The sequence below is a fragment of the Cylas formicarius genome, unplaced genomic scaffold (assembly GCF_029955315.1).
Source record: "Cylas formicarius isolate icCylForm1 unplaced genomic scaffold, icCylForm1.1 PGA_scaffold_4__25_contigs__length_36172078, whole genome shotgun sequence".
Classification (NCBI taxonomy): Eukaryota; Metazoa; Arthropoda; class Insecta; order Coleoptera; family Brentidae; genus Cylas; species Cylas formicarius.
Window position 1 is genome coordinate 18,828,941 of NW_026844334.1, and position 20,986 is coordinate 18,849,926.

General features: G+C 34.2%; 3 protein-coding genes across 3 annotated transcripts; 1 reads left to right on the forward strand and 2 right to left on the reverse strand.

The window, feature by feature from the left end:
* Positions 1-294: 294 nt before the first annotated feature.
* On the reverse strand, positions 295-14,368 carry LOC132701378 (chromatin assembly factor 1 subunit A). The gene is made up of 3 exons (XM_060669237.1): positions 14,034-14,368; positions 13,550-13,713; positions 295-2,806 (listed from the first exon to the last, which is right to left on the reverse strand). Exons 1-3 carry the CDS (start codon positions 14,151-14,153, stop codon positions 913-915), a joined length of 2,178 nt encoding a protein of 725 aa, XP_060525220.1. The 5' UTR covers positions 14,154-14,368; the 3' UTR covers positions 295-912.
* A 586-nt stretch (positions 14,369-14,954) lies between these two features.
* Positions 14,955-16,991, forward strand: LOC132700600 (coiled-coil domain-containing protein 174). Its single transcript, XM_060668023.1, has 6 exons — positions 14,955-15,240; positions 15,293-15,477; positions 15,527-15,727; positions 15,777-16,087; positions 16,138-16,356; positions 16,412-16,991. The coding sequence occupies exons 1-6, from the start codon at positions 15,211-15,213 to the stop codon at positions 16,939-16,941; spliced, it is 1,476 nt and encodes a 491-aa protein (XP_060524006.1). The 5' UTR covers positions 14,955-15,210; the 3' UTR covers positions 16,942-16,991.
* Positions 16,992-17,058: 67 nt separating this feature from the next.
* LOC132700601 (F-box only protein 9) lies at positions 17,059-20,535 on the reverse strand. The gene is made up of 8 exons (XM_060668024.1): positions 20,383-20,535; positions 20,256-20,324; positions 19,882-20,179; positions 19,688-19,815; positions 19,469-19,632; positions 19,226-19,417; positions 17,348-17,588; positions 17,059-17,250 (listed from the first exon to the last, which is right to left on the reverse strand). The coding sequence occupies exons 1-8, from the start codon at positions 20,392-20,394 to the stop codon at positions 17,059-17,061; spliced, it is 1,296 nt and encodes a 431-aa protein (XP_060524007.1). The 5' UTR covers positions 20,395-20,535.
* Between the last annotated feature and the right edge of the window lie 451 nt (positions 20,536-20,986).

Below are 20,986 nucleotides of genomic sequence, written 5' to 3' on the forward strand. Positions count from 1 at the left end.
GTCCTAAATTGTCTTACCGATAGATCAAACCTCTATATGGGGCAGATATTTTTAAAAACATTCCCATACTGACCTGGTCGTCCGAATCGGAACGGCGTCCATGACGTCGATTGCGATTGCTTGACGACGGCCTGTCGTGTGCGCGGTGCTTGTTGTGCCGTTTCTTACTGGTGGGCGATCGCCTGTGACTTCTCTTGTAACGACGTTCCGCACTCGAACCGCGCTCATATTGCCGAGAACGATGAGCCCTCTGACTACTGAAATAGATAAACCCGTATGTGTTTGCCGTACTCGGAACTGATGCCCTTCACGATTATTATATCCCTAGAGATGTACAGCACTTGAAAAAGAAGCTGGCAAAAATCCATAACATCAAGTACTAAAGGGTATTAGGAGTTAATAATTCCTTTCCGAATGCTTCGTTGTTTAGCTGCGTGAGATTGAATGACATTGAAAGATTTTAAGGTCTGTCTGAAGAAATCGAAACATATTAATGAAACATCCTCGATTATAACCAGCGTGCAAGCGAGGTGTCTGAGATCGAACCGAAGAGGAATCTAGCAGGACTTAATGATTTTTAAGTCTTCCAAAACCATACACACCCACCTGAACTGTTTCGACATACAGAATTAGGTCCCAACCAAAATCAAGGACAGAAATATTGCCTTCTCAAACAGAGCAACAATTTGCGAAAATGCGATAATTGGTCATATAGCACACCTTCACAATAAAATACTGCAATAAAAAATATCGCTTTTATTAAAATTAATCACTGATCTGCAGAATAATCGAAAACATTTTACTAACGTTAGTATATGAAGTAACAGTTAATATTTCAGATAAACAAAAAAATTTTTTCTTGCTATGCTTATTAAAAACAGTAAACTTTGCATTGGTACAAAAAACGAAATCCTAACAGCAGCCTGGTTTTTCAGACATGTTATATTTTTTCCTTAAATCGTCCTTGACAACCCAAACAAGTTTGTTTTTCGTAGGTCCGTTTTCTTTACACTTAATAAATGACGCCGCTTCCTTTAATAACTTTAATAAGGTTATTTTAGAAACGTCAACGTTGGAACCATTATTGACCATATGAGTCAAATATTCTTCAATCAACACTTTTTTTTTACTGGTATTTCCATGAATAAATTCGAGGAAAGATGAGATCTGATCTGGTGCAAGCTCTCGAGCAATCTTTACTTTCTTCCTCTCAGGGGTGGCGACAAATATATCACTCCTTTTCTTAATTTCAATTTGTCCCTTAATGATGATGGCAAACGGCTGAAGGTATTTTTGTATAGCTGTTTCCACGTTAACGCCATCTCTATTATACCAGATACAACCAATTGATCTAGGTTTCAATTTATGCGTTTTTGAATGAATATCAGCCTCAAATTCGTCTTTCAAAAGTTTTAGCTTTTGTTTCATAGACTCCGGCGACAATCTAGCATTTTCTTCGTCATCAATTTCGTCGTCGCTTAAATGACCGTGTGGAACGAAAAAATCATTATCAACTTCATAATCGTCCTTGTCTTCCTCAATGTCTTTATCCGCTTCATCATCGGAAACATCTAGAGATTCACCTTGCTCCTCTTCTTCCCAATCATCGTCCGAATCTTCTTCATAATTAAAAAGCTCGCTGTCTTCTGCAAAGGGTCTTCTAGGTTTAACAAACTGACTGGTTTTTCGCCATGTACCGTAATACGGGGGTCTCTTATTTTCGTGAAAACATAAAAATTTCGCACGAAATTTCAGATTTGGAGGGGCATCTCCGCAAATAGTCTCACCAAGTTTCTTGTCTTCTTCGATAATAGTAACATCGTCGTCTTGATCTTCCTCGATAATAGTAACATCATCGTCTTGATCGCCAGTTGGCCAGGTTTTTGGAGTTTTTCTCGGTTTAAAATCAACACTCTTTAAATCATGCAAATACGATTCCTTCTCATTCTGAGTTTCAATCATATTATCCAGAAGCAAAACGTCTTCATTCGTCAGAGGCTTTCGCCGCAAAGGTGGCAGTCTCATATCGGATTTCACTTCGAATGGCATAAATTGACTATTAGCTTTTTCAATTTTTTTATCATCTTGTTGAGTATCCGTTTTTTTGAAGAAATTGACAAACAGCGCCGCAGTCTTTTGCTTTTTCTCTTCCTCCTTTTGTTTCTCTTTATTTTTTTCTTCAGCTTCTTGTTGTTTTTTCAACCGTTCCATTTCTTTCTCTTTGCGTTTTAAATCTTCCTTCTCCTTGCGCTTCTGTTCCTTCTCTTCTTTTTCCTTTCGCCTTTGCTCCTCTTTCATTTCTTTCTCTTTCTGTTTCTGTTGTTGTTTCTCTTCAAGCTGTTTAATTTTTTCCGCATCTTTTTGCTGTTTTTGTTTCTCCTTTTCTTCCCTGATGCGATTTTTCTCCGCCTCTTTTTTCTTTAGCCGTTCTTCTCTTTCTTCCTGTTTCAGTTGACGTTTCTTCTCGGACTCCAATTTTCGATGAAGTTGCTTTGGGGTCAATGATTGTCTTAAAGGAGTAGACGATTTCTCATTTCGAGATTCTTTCGAGTCCGCATCTTCCTTTTCTCTATCACTTGTTATTACCAAAATACTGTTTTCGATTTGCTTTGAATCATTATTTTTATCACATTCATCAATTTTAAGGCACCTAGATGTTGAGTTTTCTCGGTTGTTGTAGGCAGAGTGGACGCTATCTTTCATAACGGCATCGCTCTCGGCGTCTTTGGAAACTTTGACATCTTCAATTCTATTCATCTGATCATCTTCACAAACATCTTCGAAACTATTGTCCGAATGCCTTTGACTAGAAAAAATATTTTTGTCAGTACGGCTAAATCCACAGTTTGATTGGCAAGTGTCAGCTTCGTCCTGAGACCAAATAACCTGAAGCAGACAATTTTTATTGAGTTAACATATACTGTGAACAACTTTGGAGCTGCTCTAATGGATTGGGAAAAAACAAGCGTACGTAACCTCAACAATAATAATCGTTGACAAAATAAATTAGTATATTAAATGGCAATGTTAGAAGGGGAAGAGGTAATTTTTTGGATTACTGCTACCAAAACATCGAAAAAGTTCTGATTAGGACATATTGTATAGTCGGGAGAGGGAGGATTGGAACAAAATTTTAACTCTTTCAACTGTACATCAATATATTGAACAAAAAACTTAATTTATCAATTATTTCAGATGCAAACCAAATGGGGGGTGGGGGATAAACAAAAAAAAACCTATCATTTTTCATATTTTGAAGTTATTTAGAACCATTAAGTAAAAACAGATTTTACTCCCGAGTTTTTTTTACTTACAATTTAAATTAAGTAATACAAAAAGGTTAAAATTATTATTCACAAAAAATGTGTATAAGGTCCTGTAGATTAATGATCTAACATTATATAAAATAGCCTGAATTTTCACAATTTCCCTTGAACAGGCTCCAATTACTGAGAAGTTACCTACCTCGAAAAGGTATGGGTCTAAGGTGGAAGGTGACAACTTGCTTCATAGAAAGTAAAGGCACCGATCACAATGTTTTCAATCCACTTCTTTATATGAATGAATAAAAACATTGCAACAATTATAAATAAAACAAAACGTTCACTAGATAAATTATGCACATATTTAAACATGTTATATCTTAATTTTACTTTCGCTTACGGATATTGCACCCGTGCCGTTCGGGACTCCAGCTGGCATTTGAAAAACAAGCAGAAAAGGGTACATCAATCCCTAAACCGTTCCACTACAAAACATGGATTAAATAAGACGGACCTTTGACAATCAAATAACAACCTGTAGAAACAGAAAAACGACCCAAACCCTAAACAAAATTTGTCCTTGCGAAGACATCGCTAAACTAATATATTTTTGACGTTTGAGGTATGCTCGGAAGATCACATACTTAATTTGTATCTGATGAATTTGTTGCTGCACCACGTGCCGCTGCTGATACGTCATTATGTTGCATTTGGGAATCCACGTGGCCATCGCGACGTACAGCATCTGCGGCTGATCGCGGACGGTATCGAGCCTCATTCTACTGAAGTTTTGCAAAATCGAGTCCTGATGACTCCTGTTTATCTCGTAATCAGTCGCGTAAGACATACCGGAAGTCGCCATTTTTTTATTACGGACAATCACAACACTTAAAAAACTCCAGGGACACTGTCCATCACAGATACTTTATCACAGACCGTAGTAAGTTTGTGTTTAGGTTCAATTTAAAATGCACAGACACCACATAGTTTTTTTCTGCATAAATTGAATAATTCCAAAAAGTATCGATCCATTCGACGAGCTAAAATTATCTAGTAGTTAGAATGCTATAATCGTCGGAATTGTTTGGCAACAACTGAACTTGTCACAATACTTATTTTCTTTAACAGAGATTTTCAACAAAACCCTTCTTTTTGCCAATCTTTAAAATGCCCGGTTTAAATAAAGAGCTTTCTTAATCAAACAGTAATTAACAGTTATTTTATATTGACTAATAAAAAAACTCCCAATACTAGGGGTAAACGACGTGTTATGAATATAAAATGGATTATATACATTTCTTAAACTTTCAAGCAGTCTACGATATAGAATTGATCCAAGCAATGAAAAACCTAAAAATGCCAAAAGAGAAATGAATTGTAGAAATGACATTGGAAATGACAGAAAACAAAGTTAGCATGGAAAGGTTAAAAATATAGGGAATTTCAAATCAAACGAGGTCTTAAACAAGGCGATCCTCTTATCCATAGCAGGACTTTTTAGTTTAGTGTTGGAGAAAATAATAAGAAGCACTGAAATATTAACAACTAATGACACGGACAAGGATGGAATTACAGAGAGTAACAAAAAGGTTGAAAACTGTAGGTGTCAAGTATTTACTAACAATTAATGAAATTAAAACCAAGACACTAAAGTACATTATGTACTAAAATAATAACAACGAAAAATATAGTTGTGAATACCGAGTACTCAATCAAATCAAAATTTTGAACTACATGGATGGAGTCAGAACACAGAACACTTGGGGAAGGAAAGCATGCACAAAAAATGGTTTTTCCTCTTAATGTGCCTTACCAAAATATCGGGTATCTACTGAAAGGAATCTACAGTTTAACGGTGGTTCTGAACGGCAAAGGTTTATTAGGCAGAATGCTCTTGGAGTTTGCCATGGCCTTCCGAGAGGTGATCGCCCAACTTTTTTTTTTCGATGGATATGCTGGCGGTAGGGGCTTAAACCGTAAACCTCTCGTACTTTAACCCAACACCTACTACGCCGTTCACCCTAAAATAATACTCTACAGAAATCCGATCGAGAAAAACGAAAATGTAGATCAAGAAAGGGATGGAAAAAAACTTTAGAAGACTTAATTAAGACCATAAATGTTACTAACTAGAAAGGAAAAGCAATAAATAGAAGGGAGTGGAGACGAATAGTAAAAAGTTTTAGAAAGAAGAGAATAAAATAAAATTCGGCCCTAGGCCTACAAGGAATATTGAGCAAATAAATATATTAGAGAAAAATCGGTATCTTACTAAAATACTAGTACAAAGAATCCAAATCCAAATATGAGAACCCCAGTTGTCATCGTAGACACCTAGACAGACATGTCCTTCGTTTGAAGATTTTATCGTACTAGACGGAATCGAACCATTACACACAATCGCCCGATATCAACATCCTCCTTTTGAGAGAAAATTAATGACGACCTTGCCCTGAATGCGTTGCGTGAAGGTCGAAGATACACAAAAACACGACTTTTGCCATACTGTTAACGTAGGATCCTTTTATGGACATGCCGAGGGTCCCGGGGCTTCGTAATAATGTCTCTAACCTACCATCCAATCCGAGATGCAAGAATAAATAACTGCGAAGCGTAGGAACGAGAAAGAAAAATCCATATGCAACGCGAGATTTATGTAAACCGTCAAGGTTTATAAAATTTATTGCGATTCGTACGACCCACGAGGGTTGTTCGTAATTTGCGATATCGGCGTTTAAGCCTCATGTTAAAAAAGGAACGAAGAATAAGTGCGACTATTGTTCGCAGTTTGTTGACACTAGAAAAACTTTTAAACATTTTAATTATTACCCAAATTTTTGTTTTGATTGTTCGACTTCATTCAAAAAAAAAATTATTCAAGCGAGCAACTACTGCTGAAGTTGAATTACAAAAATGCAAGTATCCGAAATATTTGTTATCGAAGAAATGAGCTCTATGGAGTGCATATGGGTTCAGATGAGGTCTCACAATTAGCATAAAGTTTTATTTTTATCATATAATATTAAACTGCAAAATTTTATTATTTTTCGCCTCGATCGCCGAACAAAAATATGTGGCCAATCACCCACACGATAACAATGTTGTTGACGTGTCTATTTAAAAATACATACGTAAATGTTTCGCAAACGATTCATTCATTTTCGCTATGGAAGTGAAAGTGGGACTTTCAATATTAAAACAATTGCAAAAAAAACCTACGCAGAAATTATCTGACATGATCCATCATTTGCAGTTCGAAATATTAAAAACTATCGACAATAACCGAAAGCTGAGGCAGTGGCATGGTAGGCGAGAGCCATCTATTGATCGCTCACAGTTTTGAACAGTCGGCTAGATATTATAACAGTTAGCAATCACTAAGTTCAGCAAAGAGTACATAACGGTCAAATCAAATTAAATAACGCAGTGTAGACTAGGGCAAAAATTAAGCTTACCACCAAAAAATCATCATATTTACTAATGCCAGATATATACATTGCCCAAGTGCGGGTAAGTAAATATGAAACCAACCAGCAATGGAGCAGTTTCAATAAACGCCGCAAATTACAAAGTTTTGGTGTTAATAAAATTTCATTCAACTAAACTAAACGCTTCAGCTTGCTTGTATTTTATTGGCTGAACATTGATATGAATATACACAGGTGCTCCTTTGAGATATAACATCTTCATTCAGGTTACATTTTCGTAAAACATTTTAAAAATAAATAATGATATTTTTCAATTGGGCGGCTTCGGGATTAAGAATATTTCAAATGAATATGAAAAAAATCCACTTTTATAACTTTAATTCTTTTTTTTTTTCATTGCCGAAATCTGTAACGTAAATTCTTCTATCCTTCAAGTTCTTATTTTGTTCTTTTTGATCAAACAATCTGAAGCTTTCAAAGTTAGTAATGAATATTTAACGATAACTAAAGATTCGCAAAGAAAAGTCAAAAAAAAAAATTACCTAATTTAGTGATCCGTCAATCTTTATTTTGTTTAATTTTGTTTTATTTATTTATTGACTTCGACATTTTGATTCAGCAGCTCGTCTCCTAATCGAATCCCTGCTTTTTCAAAGATTTCATAACTTTCACGATATCTATTGTAGTACCATTGGATGCTTTTACCAATTTGATATAAAAATATAAAGTAATATAAAAAAAAATAATTTAACGCCTAGTTTGAAACGAAACACTTTATATACATTTTTTATTAATAAATAGTTTCCTATTAACAGTTTGTCCCCAAAAACGTATTTCAGCCTGGAAAACGAATCCTTATTATTTACCCACCATCACAGCACACCCTTATATTAAGGAAAAAGGATTTGAGCGCAACCCGTTCCATGTCAGCAGAGCAACCAATTTACTAGGTCTGTGCTTAAATTAAAAAAAAAAAAAAAGATTTGAATATTATTTATGAATAAAAAATATATGCAACATCCGAGCTTTTTTTTATATAAACTATATTCGTGGGCACTGCGATGTCACAAACCCTGTGTTAGTCAGTCCAACCGGATACGCGTTTAAGGCAAGTTTATCCCTTCACTCTTAACAAAGTAGCACTGTTCCGCAAAAAATAAAACTCCCAGTTTATTAATTTTCACTTGGTTCGATACTAATCGATCCGATATGATCGTTCGACTCCACCGGACATAGTGTTACGATTAGTCCGCGAATCGGCAAGGTTAAACACTTACTGAAACCGCGAGAGGAGATAGGTTTTCTTTTCAGGGCGAGCAACAGCAAAGGACGACCGAGCGACCAGTTAAGTAGTGGTCGCGAGGACGGCCGAATCTGGCAACGAAGGAGGAACAAAAGTGTTCTAATTAGAATGGAAAAAAAGAATACGGAAACATAACACGAGTCTCCGGTTATGCACTGAATATTAAGGTTAAATTACCCACAACGCTCGTTAACGCGGTTTGTTGTAAAACGAAATTTTTTAAAGTTTGGCGAACGGTGTTCGGTCCGCGTGAAAAAGCGTTAACAACCTGGATATTCGGTAGCTCGCTTTAATAGTCACGATTGTCTTAAAGCTATTGGGAACGATGGCCCAAAATGATGGAATAAATTATATGACTTGACATTTCCAAAGAAACCTCAAATACATTGGAAGTGGTTTGCAGTATATCTAAAAGTCTAGTCGAATTTGTTTACCATAACCAAGTATTTGCTTATGCTCGTTTACTTGGGCGCTATTCACTGGGTGCAATAACATATCAAAAATTAACTATTTCCAGTTGATTGTACCATAAAACTCGCACACTTGTCTTTTAACAAATACCGGCACCTAGTTATCTTGCTTCATTTCCGCTAGAAAGAGTAGTTAGTGCCACTATTGAATTTCCCGCGTTTTTTAACGATCTTACGGCACATAACCCAGTGTATCTGTGATAGCCGCGGAGTACGTAATGTTGGTAAAAAAAAACTCGAAAAAGACGGAAACTCCTTATAAAGTAGTAATAATGAGTTACGATCTTTTCTTTTTATTTTAAATACTAGTTACTCAAATGACGTGTGTGTAGAAAAAGTAGAAAAAGATGCTTCTGACACATTTTTCTATAAAACATCTTTCAGTGAAACTGACTACAGAAGCATATTACGCAAAGAAATATTCGAGCGACTTTTACGTCTTTTGGAAATGTGAATCTAGACCGTGCTTATCGAGATGTTATACCAATTCCAAAGAAAAAGATTAATGACTTAATGGATTTGCTAAAAAGTTATGCCATTAAAAAATGTCACAGACACTTTTATAATAGCCTGAAAGGTGCCCAAGACTGATGTCTAGCGGTTTTTTACTTACTTTGAAAATAGTATGTTTACCAAAAATCAGATCAGTTGGTTGCTGCTTTTACTGTAGAATATTTTAGCTTTTGTTTACGTGCCATGATAATTTTTGTTTCTTATAATTTTAACAACAGGAGCTCTTTACCAAAAACTATAGGTCTCTTGTTTTTTATTGTTTACATATTAAAAGAAAAACCATTGCAACTGACACATTTGTGACTTTTACTGACTATTTCACGGTGTGTTCATTATAGACTATTATTTTTTCAATAAAAATGAAAACATTTATCGTTCTGATAAATTCTAAAAAAAAAAAATTATTTCATTTTTAAAAACGTTGACGAACTCCTTGAAATCTAAAATAAGTAGAACTAGATTGGCTTCTAACTCTAATAAAAACCCAAATAACCCACAAAAGTTCAGAAAAGGAGACAACTTGTACAACTTATTATCGAGTTGAATCGTTTTCGTTTAAATTAGCGAAAAATAAGAAATATTCTGATAAATTATATTGGGCATCTAAAGACATAAACAGCATATTTTTATAACCTATCGGTTCAAATTTGATTCAAACTTTCATCAAATTTATTGATGATGAATATAGTCAACAACAAACTAACTCACCCAGCAAGCACCACTGACGCACAAATCGTACCGTCGATACGGAGTTAACTCTCCAATTAAACACAGAAATAAAAAAAATCATCGGTGAAATCGCCACAACACTAATGCCTGTCAAATTAAAATTTTCTGATGGACATAGTGTGTTGAAAAATTTGTGCGAAAAATACGAATTCCGTATTTAAACGCAGCACAACCTATAGGGCGCTTTTAAACTTAATCATGAATTATTTACTTTATAATGTTTTATCTTGCGGGACTGTTTTGATCTCTTACGGAAAAGAGTAAATTATTATGTAAAAAGTATTCATTTTACCAATGTACGAACAACAATAATTTCACAAAGTGTAAGTTATGATTTAACACCTCTTCTGTTATTAAATTCAATAACCTCCAAGTTTTATAATTGCTAAAAATCATCTTAAGTTATGTTTCACTTCCCTGGACATTTTGTAATTAATTACGGTTAAAATGTTAGCTTTGCTAGCTTATAAACCAACTGGACAGTATTATAAACTTTTTAAATGTCAGGTTATTTGGACAGAAAACTATATTTCTACGAAGAGAGCTACGAACATTGGTTGGTTTGTATACCATCCAACTAGTTTATAAACCATACAAAAGTGTACCAATTAACCGGTGTTTTTGACTAATTTACAAAATACCCACGGCTAAATAAAATCTAAACTTAATATTCCTAGTAATACATACTAACTAAAACTAACTCATTGCTTAGTATGTTGTTGTTATTATTTACTGCAGTGTCTTTGCGACCTTGTTCATTAAAAACGAATCAACAGCAACAATTTGAAAGCCTACTTCTGAAAGTTGCTGAGCAAAAATCGCAAGATTCAAAATTAATGAATGACAGTGATTGCAGTGAACCTATGCAACGAACCAAAAATAATAACGCGAAATTGCACCGAATAGTGGTAAGCGTGATTATTATGTGATAAAAACGTACCCTCAGCAAGGAACCGGGCATGGAGCTCATAATTTTTGTTTCTTTTTTATTTTTTGCAATTAATTAGTTATAACAATACCATATTGAACCTATAAATAAACTTAATTTTTTAAGAATTATTTTACTTTTCTGAAGTAAATCAACAAAACCAGCAAGCAAAGCAAAGCAAGCGAAAAATCCTGATAAATTTATATACTGTTCTTGTTGTTTGTACTTTGGTTTGTCACTTTTTAGTTAAAAAAAAAAGTTACACTATTTGTCGAGTAAGAGTTCAGTAGTTAAAGAAACATGAATCACTCGTAATACGATGTCCTTATAAGTCGGCTTAAAATGCCGTAAATAAGCAATAATTAACCGGGAAGTTCAAGGTTCCAACCAAAGCGGTCTGAATCGAACGATCTGTCCGAAAAGACAGATTTTGCGAAACAGTTTGGAATTTCGTTAGTTTCTCGCTATGAATATATTCATTAGTATCCGAGAGACTCTTCGAGTCATGCAAGGGAATTCAAATTAGTTCGGAAGTTTGCCATCAGCTTTCAGAAAATTGGAACATATTGCGGTTTATTTCTGCATAAAAGATTAAACTTTACGTTTGGCCGATCGCGAATAAAGCAGCATAATTGCACGAACATATTTTTAGTGATTTATAATTTGCTGGGAGAACCACATCGTTGAACGATAAACACGCTAGATCTCGTCAGTACCCGAGTCTATCGTCCATATAGTTACTAGATATATCTAAACATCTAAAATTCTGAGATAGGATATTCAAAATGCGCTTGCGCAAGTAAGTTCAAATCTCGCCTTGTGGCATTCAACAATCAACATGGCCGATGACATTTCCTCAATTTTGAAAGTTTTTAGTTTGGATGTGGTAAGCAGTATTTTGTTAAAAAATAGAAGGATCCGATCGGATTTTCAGAAAGGAACGAGTAAATTCGCTGTTAGGAAAGAAAATTTTACAAAGTGCAAGTTTATATTTCGATTTTAGGGGCATACGCAAACTGTGCTTTTATCAGCATTCTAGAAAGATTTTTAAACCTTCGATTATATTGAACTGCCGGTTTCCAACGACTTATGCCAGAGAGCAATTGTGCAGCTACGTCATAGCATGACATCTTTCTAATTCATTACTGGGTGTAGTAAATTGACTCAGAAATTTTGTTTATCCGAAATCCGTGTCAATAGCGGCGTCAAGATCAAAATTTTTAAATTTAACGGATAATTAAATCGTTTCAAAATGGCCCAACGATTTGGTGAAAACAAGACCTCATTTTAGAACTTGTTGATTATTTCACTAAAAAAAAAATGCGAGAAAGCGCCTTTACCCTTAAACTATACACAATGTAAGCATTTACTGTCGTCACACATTTTAATGAACAAGCAATTTAAGTTTTTGAAAATTATTAATTAGGTAGGTATTATTAGATCAGTGCATACGCTAGTTTCTGGAGGCACCAAAACCGATCATGAACATAAAGTTAAAGTTCAGACCAGTTATATAGAGCAGCAAACGGAACACCCCTCTATATAGTACAGGAGCATAACATACGGACTGAAAATAATTTGAGAGTTTGCCTTGTTCCAAATGAATAATATATTTTGTGGCACTGATTCTTTGTGCGTAAAGTCGAAAATCTATAAAACTTTTAGTGGTTTTTAATAATAATAATAATAATAATTACTTTTCCTCTCTTGTAGGAGAATATGTCACAGTAAAATCGCTACGTAAAAAATTACACGAAATCGATTCATTTCATTTTAGTAAAGGAGCGTCTAGAAAAATCTGGCAAGACAATTCTGTTCAAACAGTTCGGAAAAAGTATGGTGAAGGAATTCTCTATATAATTTTACATGCTGACTCTAAAAACGGCTTTGTGGAGTATGCCAGATTTATCTTTAAATCGGATACAAATCGGGGGACTACCATGATTCAATGAACGCTGAAATTTTTGAAAGGTGATTTATATTTCTTTTTTATGAGAAATGTAGTTTTTCCAACCTATGAACAAAGACAAAAGTTTTAGTTCTGTACCAGGAAACTCTTATACTAATATGCTTAGGGAAAGAGGTGGTTCAAGAGTTGGCAATCTTAGTATCACTGTGAACTTGCTAAGTCAGTACCTAATCAAAGTTGAATCAAGCATTCTCTAGTCGAGTGGCTGCAATACTTCCCAGAAAAACTGCATATATAGTTCCTAAGTATTTTTCTTTGAATATGAAATTATTTCAAAATAAAATCTTTTAAGAATGTAAAAATTCGCATTGCCAATTTAATGCAATAAAGATGGTTTGGTCAGATTGTAAGCAGTATTATGATCCCATCGATCCCTTAACATCTGATGCTGTACTGCGTTTATGGACTAAAGCACTTGCTCAAGTAAAATAATAATACTTCTGATGGAGTATTTATAACACTTTGTTTCAGGTTTCATCAGGTGATGCTTGGGAAAGGGAAAAGTTGATCGATGATGACCAGTTTTTTCCTGTTCTTTGCACTTTGGGTTATGGGTTTTCATTGTTTCTGTGGTTGAAGTGGTTGGGAGTTTTTCAAAAAAATCAAATCAAATTTTGAATTCCTTATCAAGTCATTCTTAATTAAATCATGTCTTTAGTTTTAGTCTTAGTTACAAATTCAGATTTTTCATCTATAAGTTTACAAAAAAATACTAAGACCAACTAGCAATTTTGATTGCTGAAGTGCAAACATCAGTGGAATACACCCAGTCTCTCTAAACTAGGACCATCACTCAATATTACCTTAATAATCTCAATCAGATTTTTCACATAACCATGTTGCTTCGAGTAATGCCCTAGTCTGCTTTGCAAATGTCATAATTTAAATTAAAAAATGTTTTGTTACCTACCTCAGAATTTTCAAAGAATATAAATAAATAGCTCACCTTAATGATCGCTTATGTGGACTATCCAAGGAGTCAATTTTTCTCCTTTTCCCATCTTTTTCATGGGAATCAATTCTTTTGTGCCTTTCAGAGCTACGATCTCTTGAGTGAGAACGAGACCTCGATTTTGAATGAGAATGGTGCCTTTTTCGGGATCGGGGCATCTGAAAAATAATTCTTAGCCATCTTCCAACACTTTTAGAGAAACGCCAAATTTAACGTTGCCTTTTAACGGTGAAGACATTAAAACAAAAATTACTGCCGTAGCCATAAAATATTTAAGACGATACTCAATTTGCGCTGTTTATAAAGCTAAATTTACTCTTACAATCCACGTATTGTAAAACTTAAAGAAAATTGTAAATTAATTTAGCAATAGCTTGCGACGCCATGTTCTTTGTTTATGGCGCCATAATTTCCACAACCACGAGAATACGTATTTTCACATCACGTTTAACTTTCGGCGAGCACAAAAACTACTTACGGTATTTCTTTTCAGATGAACAAATTTGCTCCAAACTAAATAACCAAAAGTCGTTAGATAATTCCAAGTCCGTTGGGTTGAGCCCTGAAGCAACTGTGTGGCAATCGACAAGCCAAACATCGATCCAACCTATTGGTTGGAGAACGTGGGCAAATTAAAAGTTCGAAAACATGAAAGAAAATTGTGCCAGAATAAAAGGAAAATTATTAGGAAGGATCTGTTCACTGCTTTTCACTTAATAAATAGATTTTAAATAGTCGTTCACTTTAAATGACTTTAAATTTTCTCAAATAATTAGAAAACATTTCCGATCGAAAAACTCAGCGACACACGGTTACCAACGACAAACCCTAAGGTTTGTAGAACAAAAAATCCCTAAAATAGTGTGAAAGTAGACATATGAATTTCCAATTCCTTAATAAAAAATTTGAATGTGGTGCCGTTCTACGGTCAGAATTTCAACAAAACCTCCTTTTCAACTGATGTCTTGATTACCTTGTTGTTAATTACAAGGAAGGAATCGATTTTGAGGCGTCATTTATTAAAGTGCTCTCTTGTTCTATGGCGATTTCCGTTTTCTAAACAGAGGATTATAATTGTGGTTGGCTGTCTCATTTATGGTATTAGTTTGAGAGATAAAAAAGGAAATACAGCAGCAGGAAAATCAGCTTTATAACCCTAAACTATTTAACCTTTCTGTACAAATAACGCATTAAACTCGTTTGGGCGATGGTTTTTTCTTATTAAAAAACAGGTTCTAATTGATCTCTGCAGGTTCATATGATAACTTACTATACTATTCTGTGAAATGATAAAACGATTATCATTGATGACAATCCTGCTTAAATTATTTTTGTTTTGGTGCTCCGATAATTATTTTGGTAATCCTGCAGTTTATATAATAAGTAAAATGTTACATTTTAACTGTGGTCCCCAAATGTCATCCAGCTGCACAGCGTAGCCAAATTACTTTATTTATTACATTTAACCAAGAAATTATACGAAATGGAAAAGTGGATTATATAAAACTGCCCCTTGACTGAAAAATTGTATGAAGAACTAAGGTTGTGTCAACTAACAATTTCGGTATCTATAGCCACATCTTTTAAATGTAAACAGCATGATTACTATAATTTTTATCAGAATATTTGTCAGATAGTTTTTTTTATATTTTACAATGAGCACGTATGAAATAAGTAAGTCGTCGGTAAGTAAAATTTTAGGTACCTCAGTGACATTCTAACAAAGTGTTTTATTAGCTGTTGAGCTTAAAAGCAGAAATTTTGAGAAAGCAGGAAGAATTGACCAAGGCAAAAGTCGAAAACGATCAGAAAATCAAAGTTATTAAAAAGAACAATCCTCTGGAGTTTAAAAATAAAGGAGTTGAAGAAAGAGGTTCTCGTGACTTATCAGAGGAGGATTTAGATTTGTTGAAATTGTCAAGGTATGGAGGCAAATTTTGTAAATTTGTAAATATTAGTCATAGTTTTTAGTGCTCGTTTAGAAGCTAAAGCAACTTTGTATGAAAAACTTACCAATGATTCAAACCAAAGTAATGATCTTGGAAACAGATATTTAGTAAGATTTGATAAAAAGAATCCAGTTAAAAGAGACCAAGTTTCAGTTCACAGTAGTGATGATGAAACCCATTTTTCTGATGAATATGAATCTCCATCTGATCCATCTGAAGAATGGTGATATTTTTTTCATCAGTAAAATTAAAGAGTAAAGTTTATTTTTAAGGGTAGAGTATGTGGATTGTTTAGGTCGATCTAGAAAATGTTTGAGGAAGGATTTGGAATATTTGAAGTCAAAAGATGCTGAACTAAAAGTGATAGCTGAAGAAAGGAAGCAGTCAAGACCAGTAGAGAAAGAAATTGAAAATGTTGTGGATGTCTCCCTTGATACAGATCTTGGAAATAATATGGAACCAAAGGAATCTGAATTAATATCAGGAGACATGAGAAGGGACATGCTTAGGCGGCAGTGGGAAAAAGAGGAAGATGAACTGATGAATAGAACAAATGTGCACTATCAAAATGTTCTTTTCAATGGTACTATAGAATTTGTAGATTAAGCAATTGCCAAATTTTTAGATTTTTAGAGGCAAGAACACATGGTGTTGGCTACTATGCCTTCTCAAAAGATGAAGAGAAGAGAGAAAGGCAGTTGGAAGCATTAAAAAGTCTAAGGAAAGAAACAGAACGGCAACAGAATAGGGCACAGTATCAAAAGGCTTTGAGAGAGAAACAGCTCGCTGCAAGAATGAAAGCGGCCAGGAATAGAAAAAGAGCTAGAATGGGTCTTCCACCTGAAGAAGATGGTGTTTACTTTTTAGCTAAAATGTCTATAGTCTTATGAATGCTGTCTTATTTTAGAACCTGTCTCAAAATCAGATGATAAGGAGTTAGAAAATATAGAAAATAATGAAGAGGAGAAAAAGAAATTCGAAGAAGCAGAAAAACTACGGGAACAGGCTAGGCGAAAACATGTTCGCCCATGGGATATCGGTAAAGAAGGTGCAAAGGAGCATTATGAAATGAGTCAAACAGAGTGGAATGAAAAGAAACGCGGAGAAAGAATTGCAGAGTTTGCTCCGCCTTCGGTTTATCAAAAGAAACGTGATTTTCATAGTTCCAAAGTTACAGACATATCAACTGAGGAGAACATGGTTTTAAAGTTTACATCGAAAAAGAAGAAAATAAATTCGCCAAGCATTAATCCTTATAAAACTGTGATCATTCCAGATGAGGAATCTGAATTTAGCCGTGGTCATTCCTCCACAAAAGACCCTACAATTGTGGATGAATCTACAAATGAATCAGCAAATATTGAAGAGTCGGTTGATGCGGGTTTAAAATTCTTAAGGAGACAAGCAGAGCAAAAAATTTGCGAATCTCCCTGGTAAATTTAAAGTTTGTATACCTAATTAAAACCACAATTGGGTTAATAAAAGTTATGCGCAAAAATAAGGTTAACTTATTTTATTAGACTTTTTAATACAAATACAAAAATAAACACTGTTTTACATTAAAATCTGCTCAGACTCTGCTGTAAAACTTTTGACTCTGGAGAACAAAAAAGGTGGAAAACGATTTCCAATCAATTCGAAATTGCATGTTGATTCGTCACCTCGCTTTGTTTTGGTGAATACTGAATAGTAGTTCCATACAAGCTTCACATGACGCCGTTTTCGATAATTCATGACTTGGAGTTCCTTATAATAAAAACATATCAAAATGTCTGTTTTTTTTCTTTTATATTAAGCTATTAGTAAAAAAACAAACGAATTTATAGAAACAAAATAGCTTTACCATATGAAAAGTTTGTTCAGGGGAGTCCGGCACATCTCTCCGTTTATTTCTTTTAAAGCCGCCTGGAACTGATTTTGCGTCGGTCTCTTGCCTTTGCACTACTAGAGTAACTTTGTCATCTATCATTCTATAGTAACCTATCATTACAGGCTGCTTTGGATTCCGACTCTTCATCTGACCAATGCATTGTACTGGTTCATCCGGAGATGTTAACATGAGTACTTTGCCGTCTGGGAAAAACCTAAAATTGTTTGGTTATTTTATATTTGGGAAATATCAAATGTTTGGTGCTGCTTGTTTCGCATGAGTTATTAATCATTGAACTGTAAAATTTAGTGGTCTTGGCCGTATTATATAAATGTATTGTATCTATAATGATTGTCAAGGATCTGGAGAGTGGTTATCGACAAGTAGTCAACTTCTCTAGGCCTTAATGTTTAAAGTTGGAATTATAGCTACTTATCGGCAGATGCTGTCAGAGTTCATTCTTGAAAATGGCTATTGTTTTTGAATTTGTTGCTGAGAACCGGATTAGTAAAACTGCACTCTCTAAAAATGAGACAATTATTATTCTTAATGTGTTCAAAGCTTCTCGCCATCAAAACTCAATATTTGAAGTTACAAAATTAGTTGAAATATGTTCGAATATGACTGGAGTTGAACATTTAACAACATAGTGACTTGTGCATGAAGATAAACGGTGCCCCATCAGATGACCAAAAGACGTACAGAAAAGAAACTACTAAATGAGGATTTTGTTCTACGATGTTAAAAAAAAAATAGTTGAAAACATGGTAGGAAACGAATTTTTGTTACAAAAAAATAAAAAATCACTTCACAGTTATCACAGTTAAGACAGTTTCCAAGAGAAAACAGGAATATCTATTATCTGGACAATACTTGAGTAAAGGATATACCGTTGGAAAAACATGATGATGGAAATTTAAAAAACGCGAGAAAAGCTTTCATGGAATAAACGCAACCTCAGCAAAAGATACGATATTAATTGGTTTAATATTGGATAATAACATAACATGGGTATGTCCTCTTGGAAGAAAGATGGCATCATTCATTAGCTTACTTTAAATAAGCAGTTTTAGAAAGACATGCTGAATAAAGAGCACCTGAGGATCGTAAATTTTAATAAACCTATGTTGATAAAATCGCTTCAATGTACCTTCCGCAATATCAATGGCAATTAACCCCTAAAATTGGTATCAGCGCAAGTACAAGGCTTTGTAGCAAGGCGTAACATCACTTTTAGAATGAGGGACATTTAAATCCTCTTGGAAGAAGGAATATGAACATGCGTCGAACATGTGATTGAAATAGAAGAATGTGGGAAGCTATAAAAAATTGTAGGGCCCCTTATTATTTTTATGAACCCCAACGAGTAGTGTATTTTAAGTAGTTCATTTTTTTAAATCATATTTATGAAAATTTTCCTATTTCCCAATAAATGCTTTAAGGGGACTTGACCTACTAATTTTGACAATATTATTCTAACTTCTATATAAATTTTTATTTACTTGTTCCTAGAATAATTAATATCTTATTTACGTGCCCATCTCCATAATTATAATCATGTATATGTTTGGTTAGTTATTTATTATTGCATTAAACTGTCGGTATAGTAAGGCCAGCTGTCACATTACTTTCATTCTCGAAAATCCTCTTTCTATTCCATGTAAATTAGTGTGATCTTGATTTAGGAACAATTGCAAGTGTGTAGGCGTTAAAAAATGAAATACGGAAACCTATCATTGCAATTCATCTGAACTTTACCATATAACCTTTAAGTTGTCTGCCCTATTTAATGGTCCCTGTGATTGCAAAATTACATTTTATTACTCTCTCGCATTAAGAAATATAGTATACCTCAAATAACGATAATAGGCCACCAAATGCCAAGGCCTGGAAAATTGATCTTGAAAATTATTTTCTCCTGACCTAATATAAGTAGTTTTGCTTATATAACAACCATTGTACTGAACTCTTGACCTTTCTATAAACATATTTCGCCATGTGCCGTAATTCCCTGGTGTGGAACCACAGTTTAAAGCCCAGACCCTACAAGAAAATGTAATTGAATAACATTTATAAAACATTAACTGACATCACCTTAGGCAACATAGTCGCCAAAGTTCCGAATCTCGGGAACATACATAAAAACCTCTACAGACCATCCCGAACATTTCCAATGATCTCAAATCCAGATCACTGGTTACAATCCAGCGAAGTATATATAAAATAATTTCCATAGGTAGTGCTGACATATGAGTTCCCTAATAATGAAAACAAAAATAACTTCTTTTTTAAACTGGTAAGCTATCCGCTTACTGCCTGCCCAAATTTGAAAGTGCATAACAGGCCAGTTTTGGCCACTTTTTTGTGGATAGTTGGCAAAATTTCGTCTTCGGCAATGTCACTATCGGAATCTTTATCTGTTTGAGAACTGGTCTCCAGTTCTAAAATAAAAAAATTTTGAATCCTAAAACACAGCTCTATGGCTTCTTTACAAACTTTCTACCAACCATTGGCAAATTCAATTTTGCTGTTTTGAACCTTTGGTTTAGGCCTATAGTCTAATTTAAATTCAATATCAGGGACAATCTGAATTGCTTTTCGGTAAAATTGAATGGCCTCATATAACTTCCCCGCTTTTTCCATTTCGATTCCCTTGAGAAACAAATATTTGGCATTCTCATCTAGACTTTGCTGTTTCCTACTATCACCAATTTTTTGCACTTTCAATTTTGAATTGATTGGAGACGACTGCAACTCCTTTTGCCACTTCTCCCGAAAACTTGTTAGTTCGCTTTCCATTTCCCTCTTAAAAAATAAACTTCAGAAAATGTATTCCGTAAAAGTTAAATAATAATTTTAAAATTAAATTAACAATCTATACCGGGAATAAAGGCTGCTTTTGATGCGTAACATTGTCCTTTAGTAATTGATTATTGGCATTTATATCTTCCTACAATCAAAATCAAAATTGAAAAAAAAATATATCTATATACATATATATTGTTAACCTTTTTCTCCATATTTGTTTATAAAACTAGTTCACGGTCAGAGTATCTAATAACTAATAAACATTTTTTGGAAAATATATTTAGGAACAATATGTTTTTCATTATAACAAATAGAATAGTGGTTATACCGTTCACACCACTTTGTAATTTAATTATAACTTAACCTTAAAATATTTATCCTCTTCTATTTTTAGACTTTGATTTGATCGCAAATTGTCAAGCTTTATTTTTTTTTAAGGTAATATTCAGAGGCTGGTAAATTTTATTAAGCAGCAAAGCAGGCCGTAAATTCTCACGAATAGTACTTCTTATTTTTGTACCGTTTAATGTCGTTGAGTTGGTCAATTCCTATTCCATCAGCAGTGCGGCCCTATTTTTGGACACTATAGTACTGTATTATGCCCGTACTTCTCGTTCCTTCTCTTAGAAGAGGTTTGTGCTGTCAAGGAAGTGCATCTCTTTAATAGGAATAAGTTTGGATTGTAACTCAGGCTCAACGAATGTTTCTCTTTTAAGCAGTCTACAAGTGCTATCATCCTTTACCCTCGTTTTATGGAGGTGCCAGCTGGATCCATCTGAGAGAGTTACATCTACGCCCCTTTAC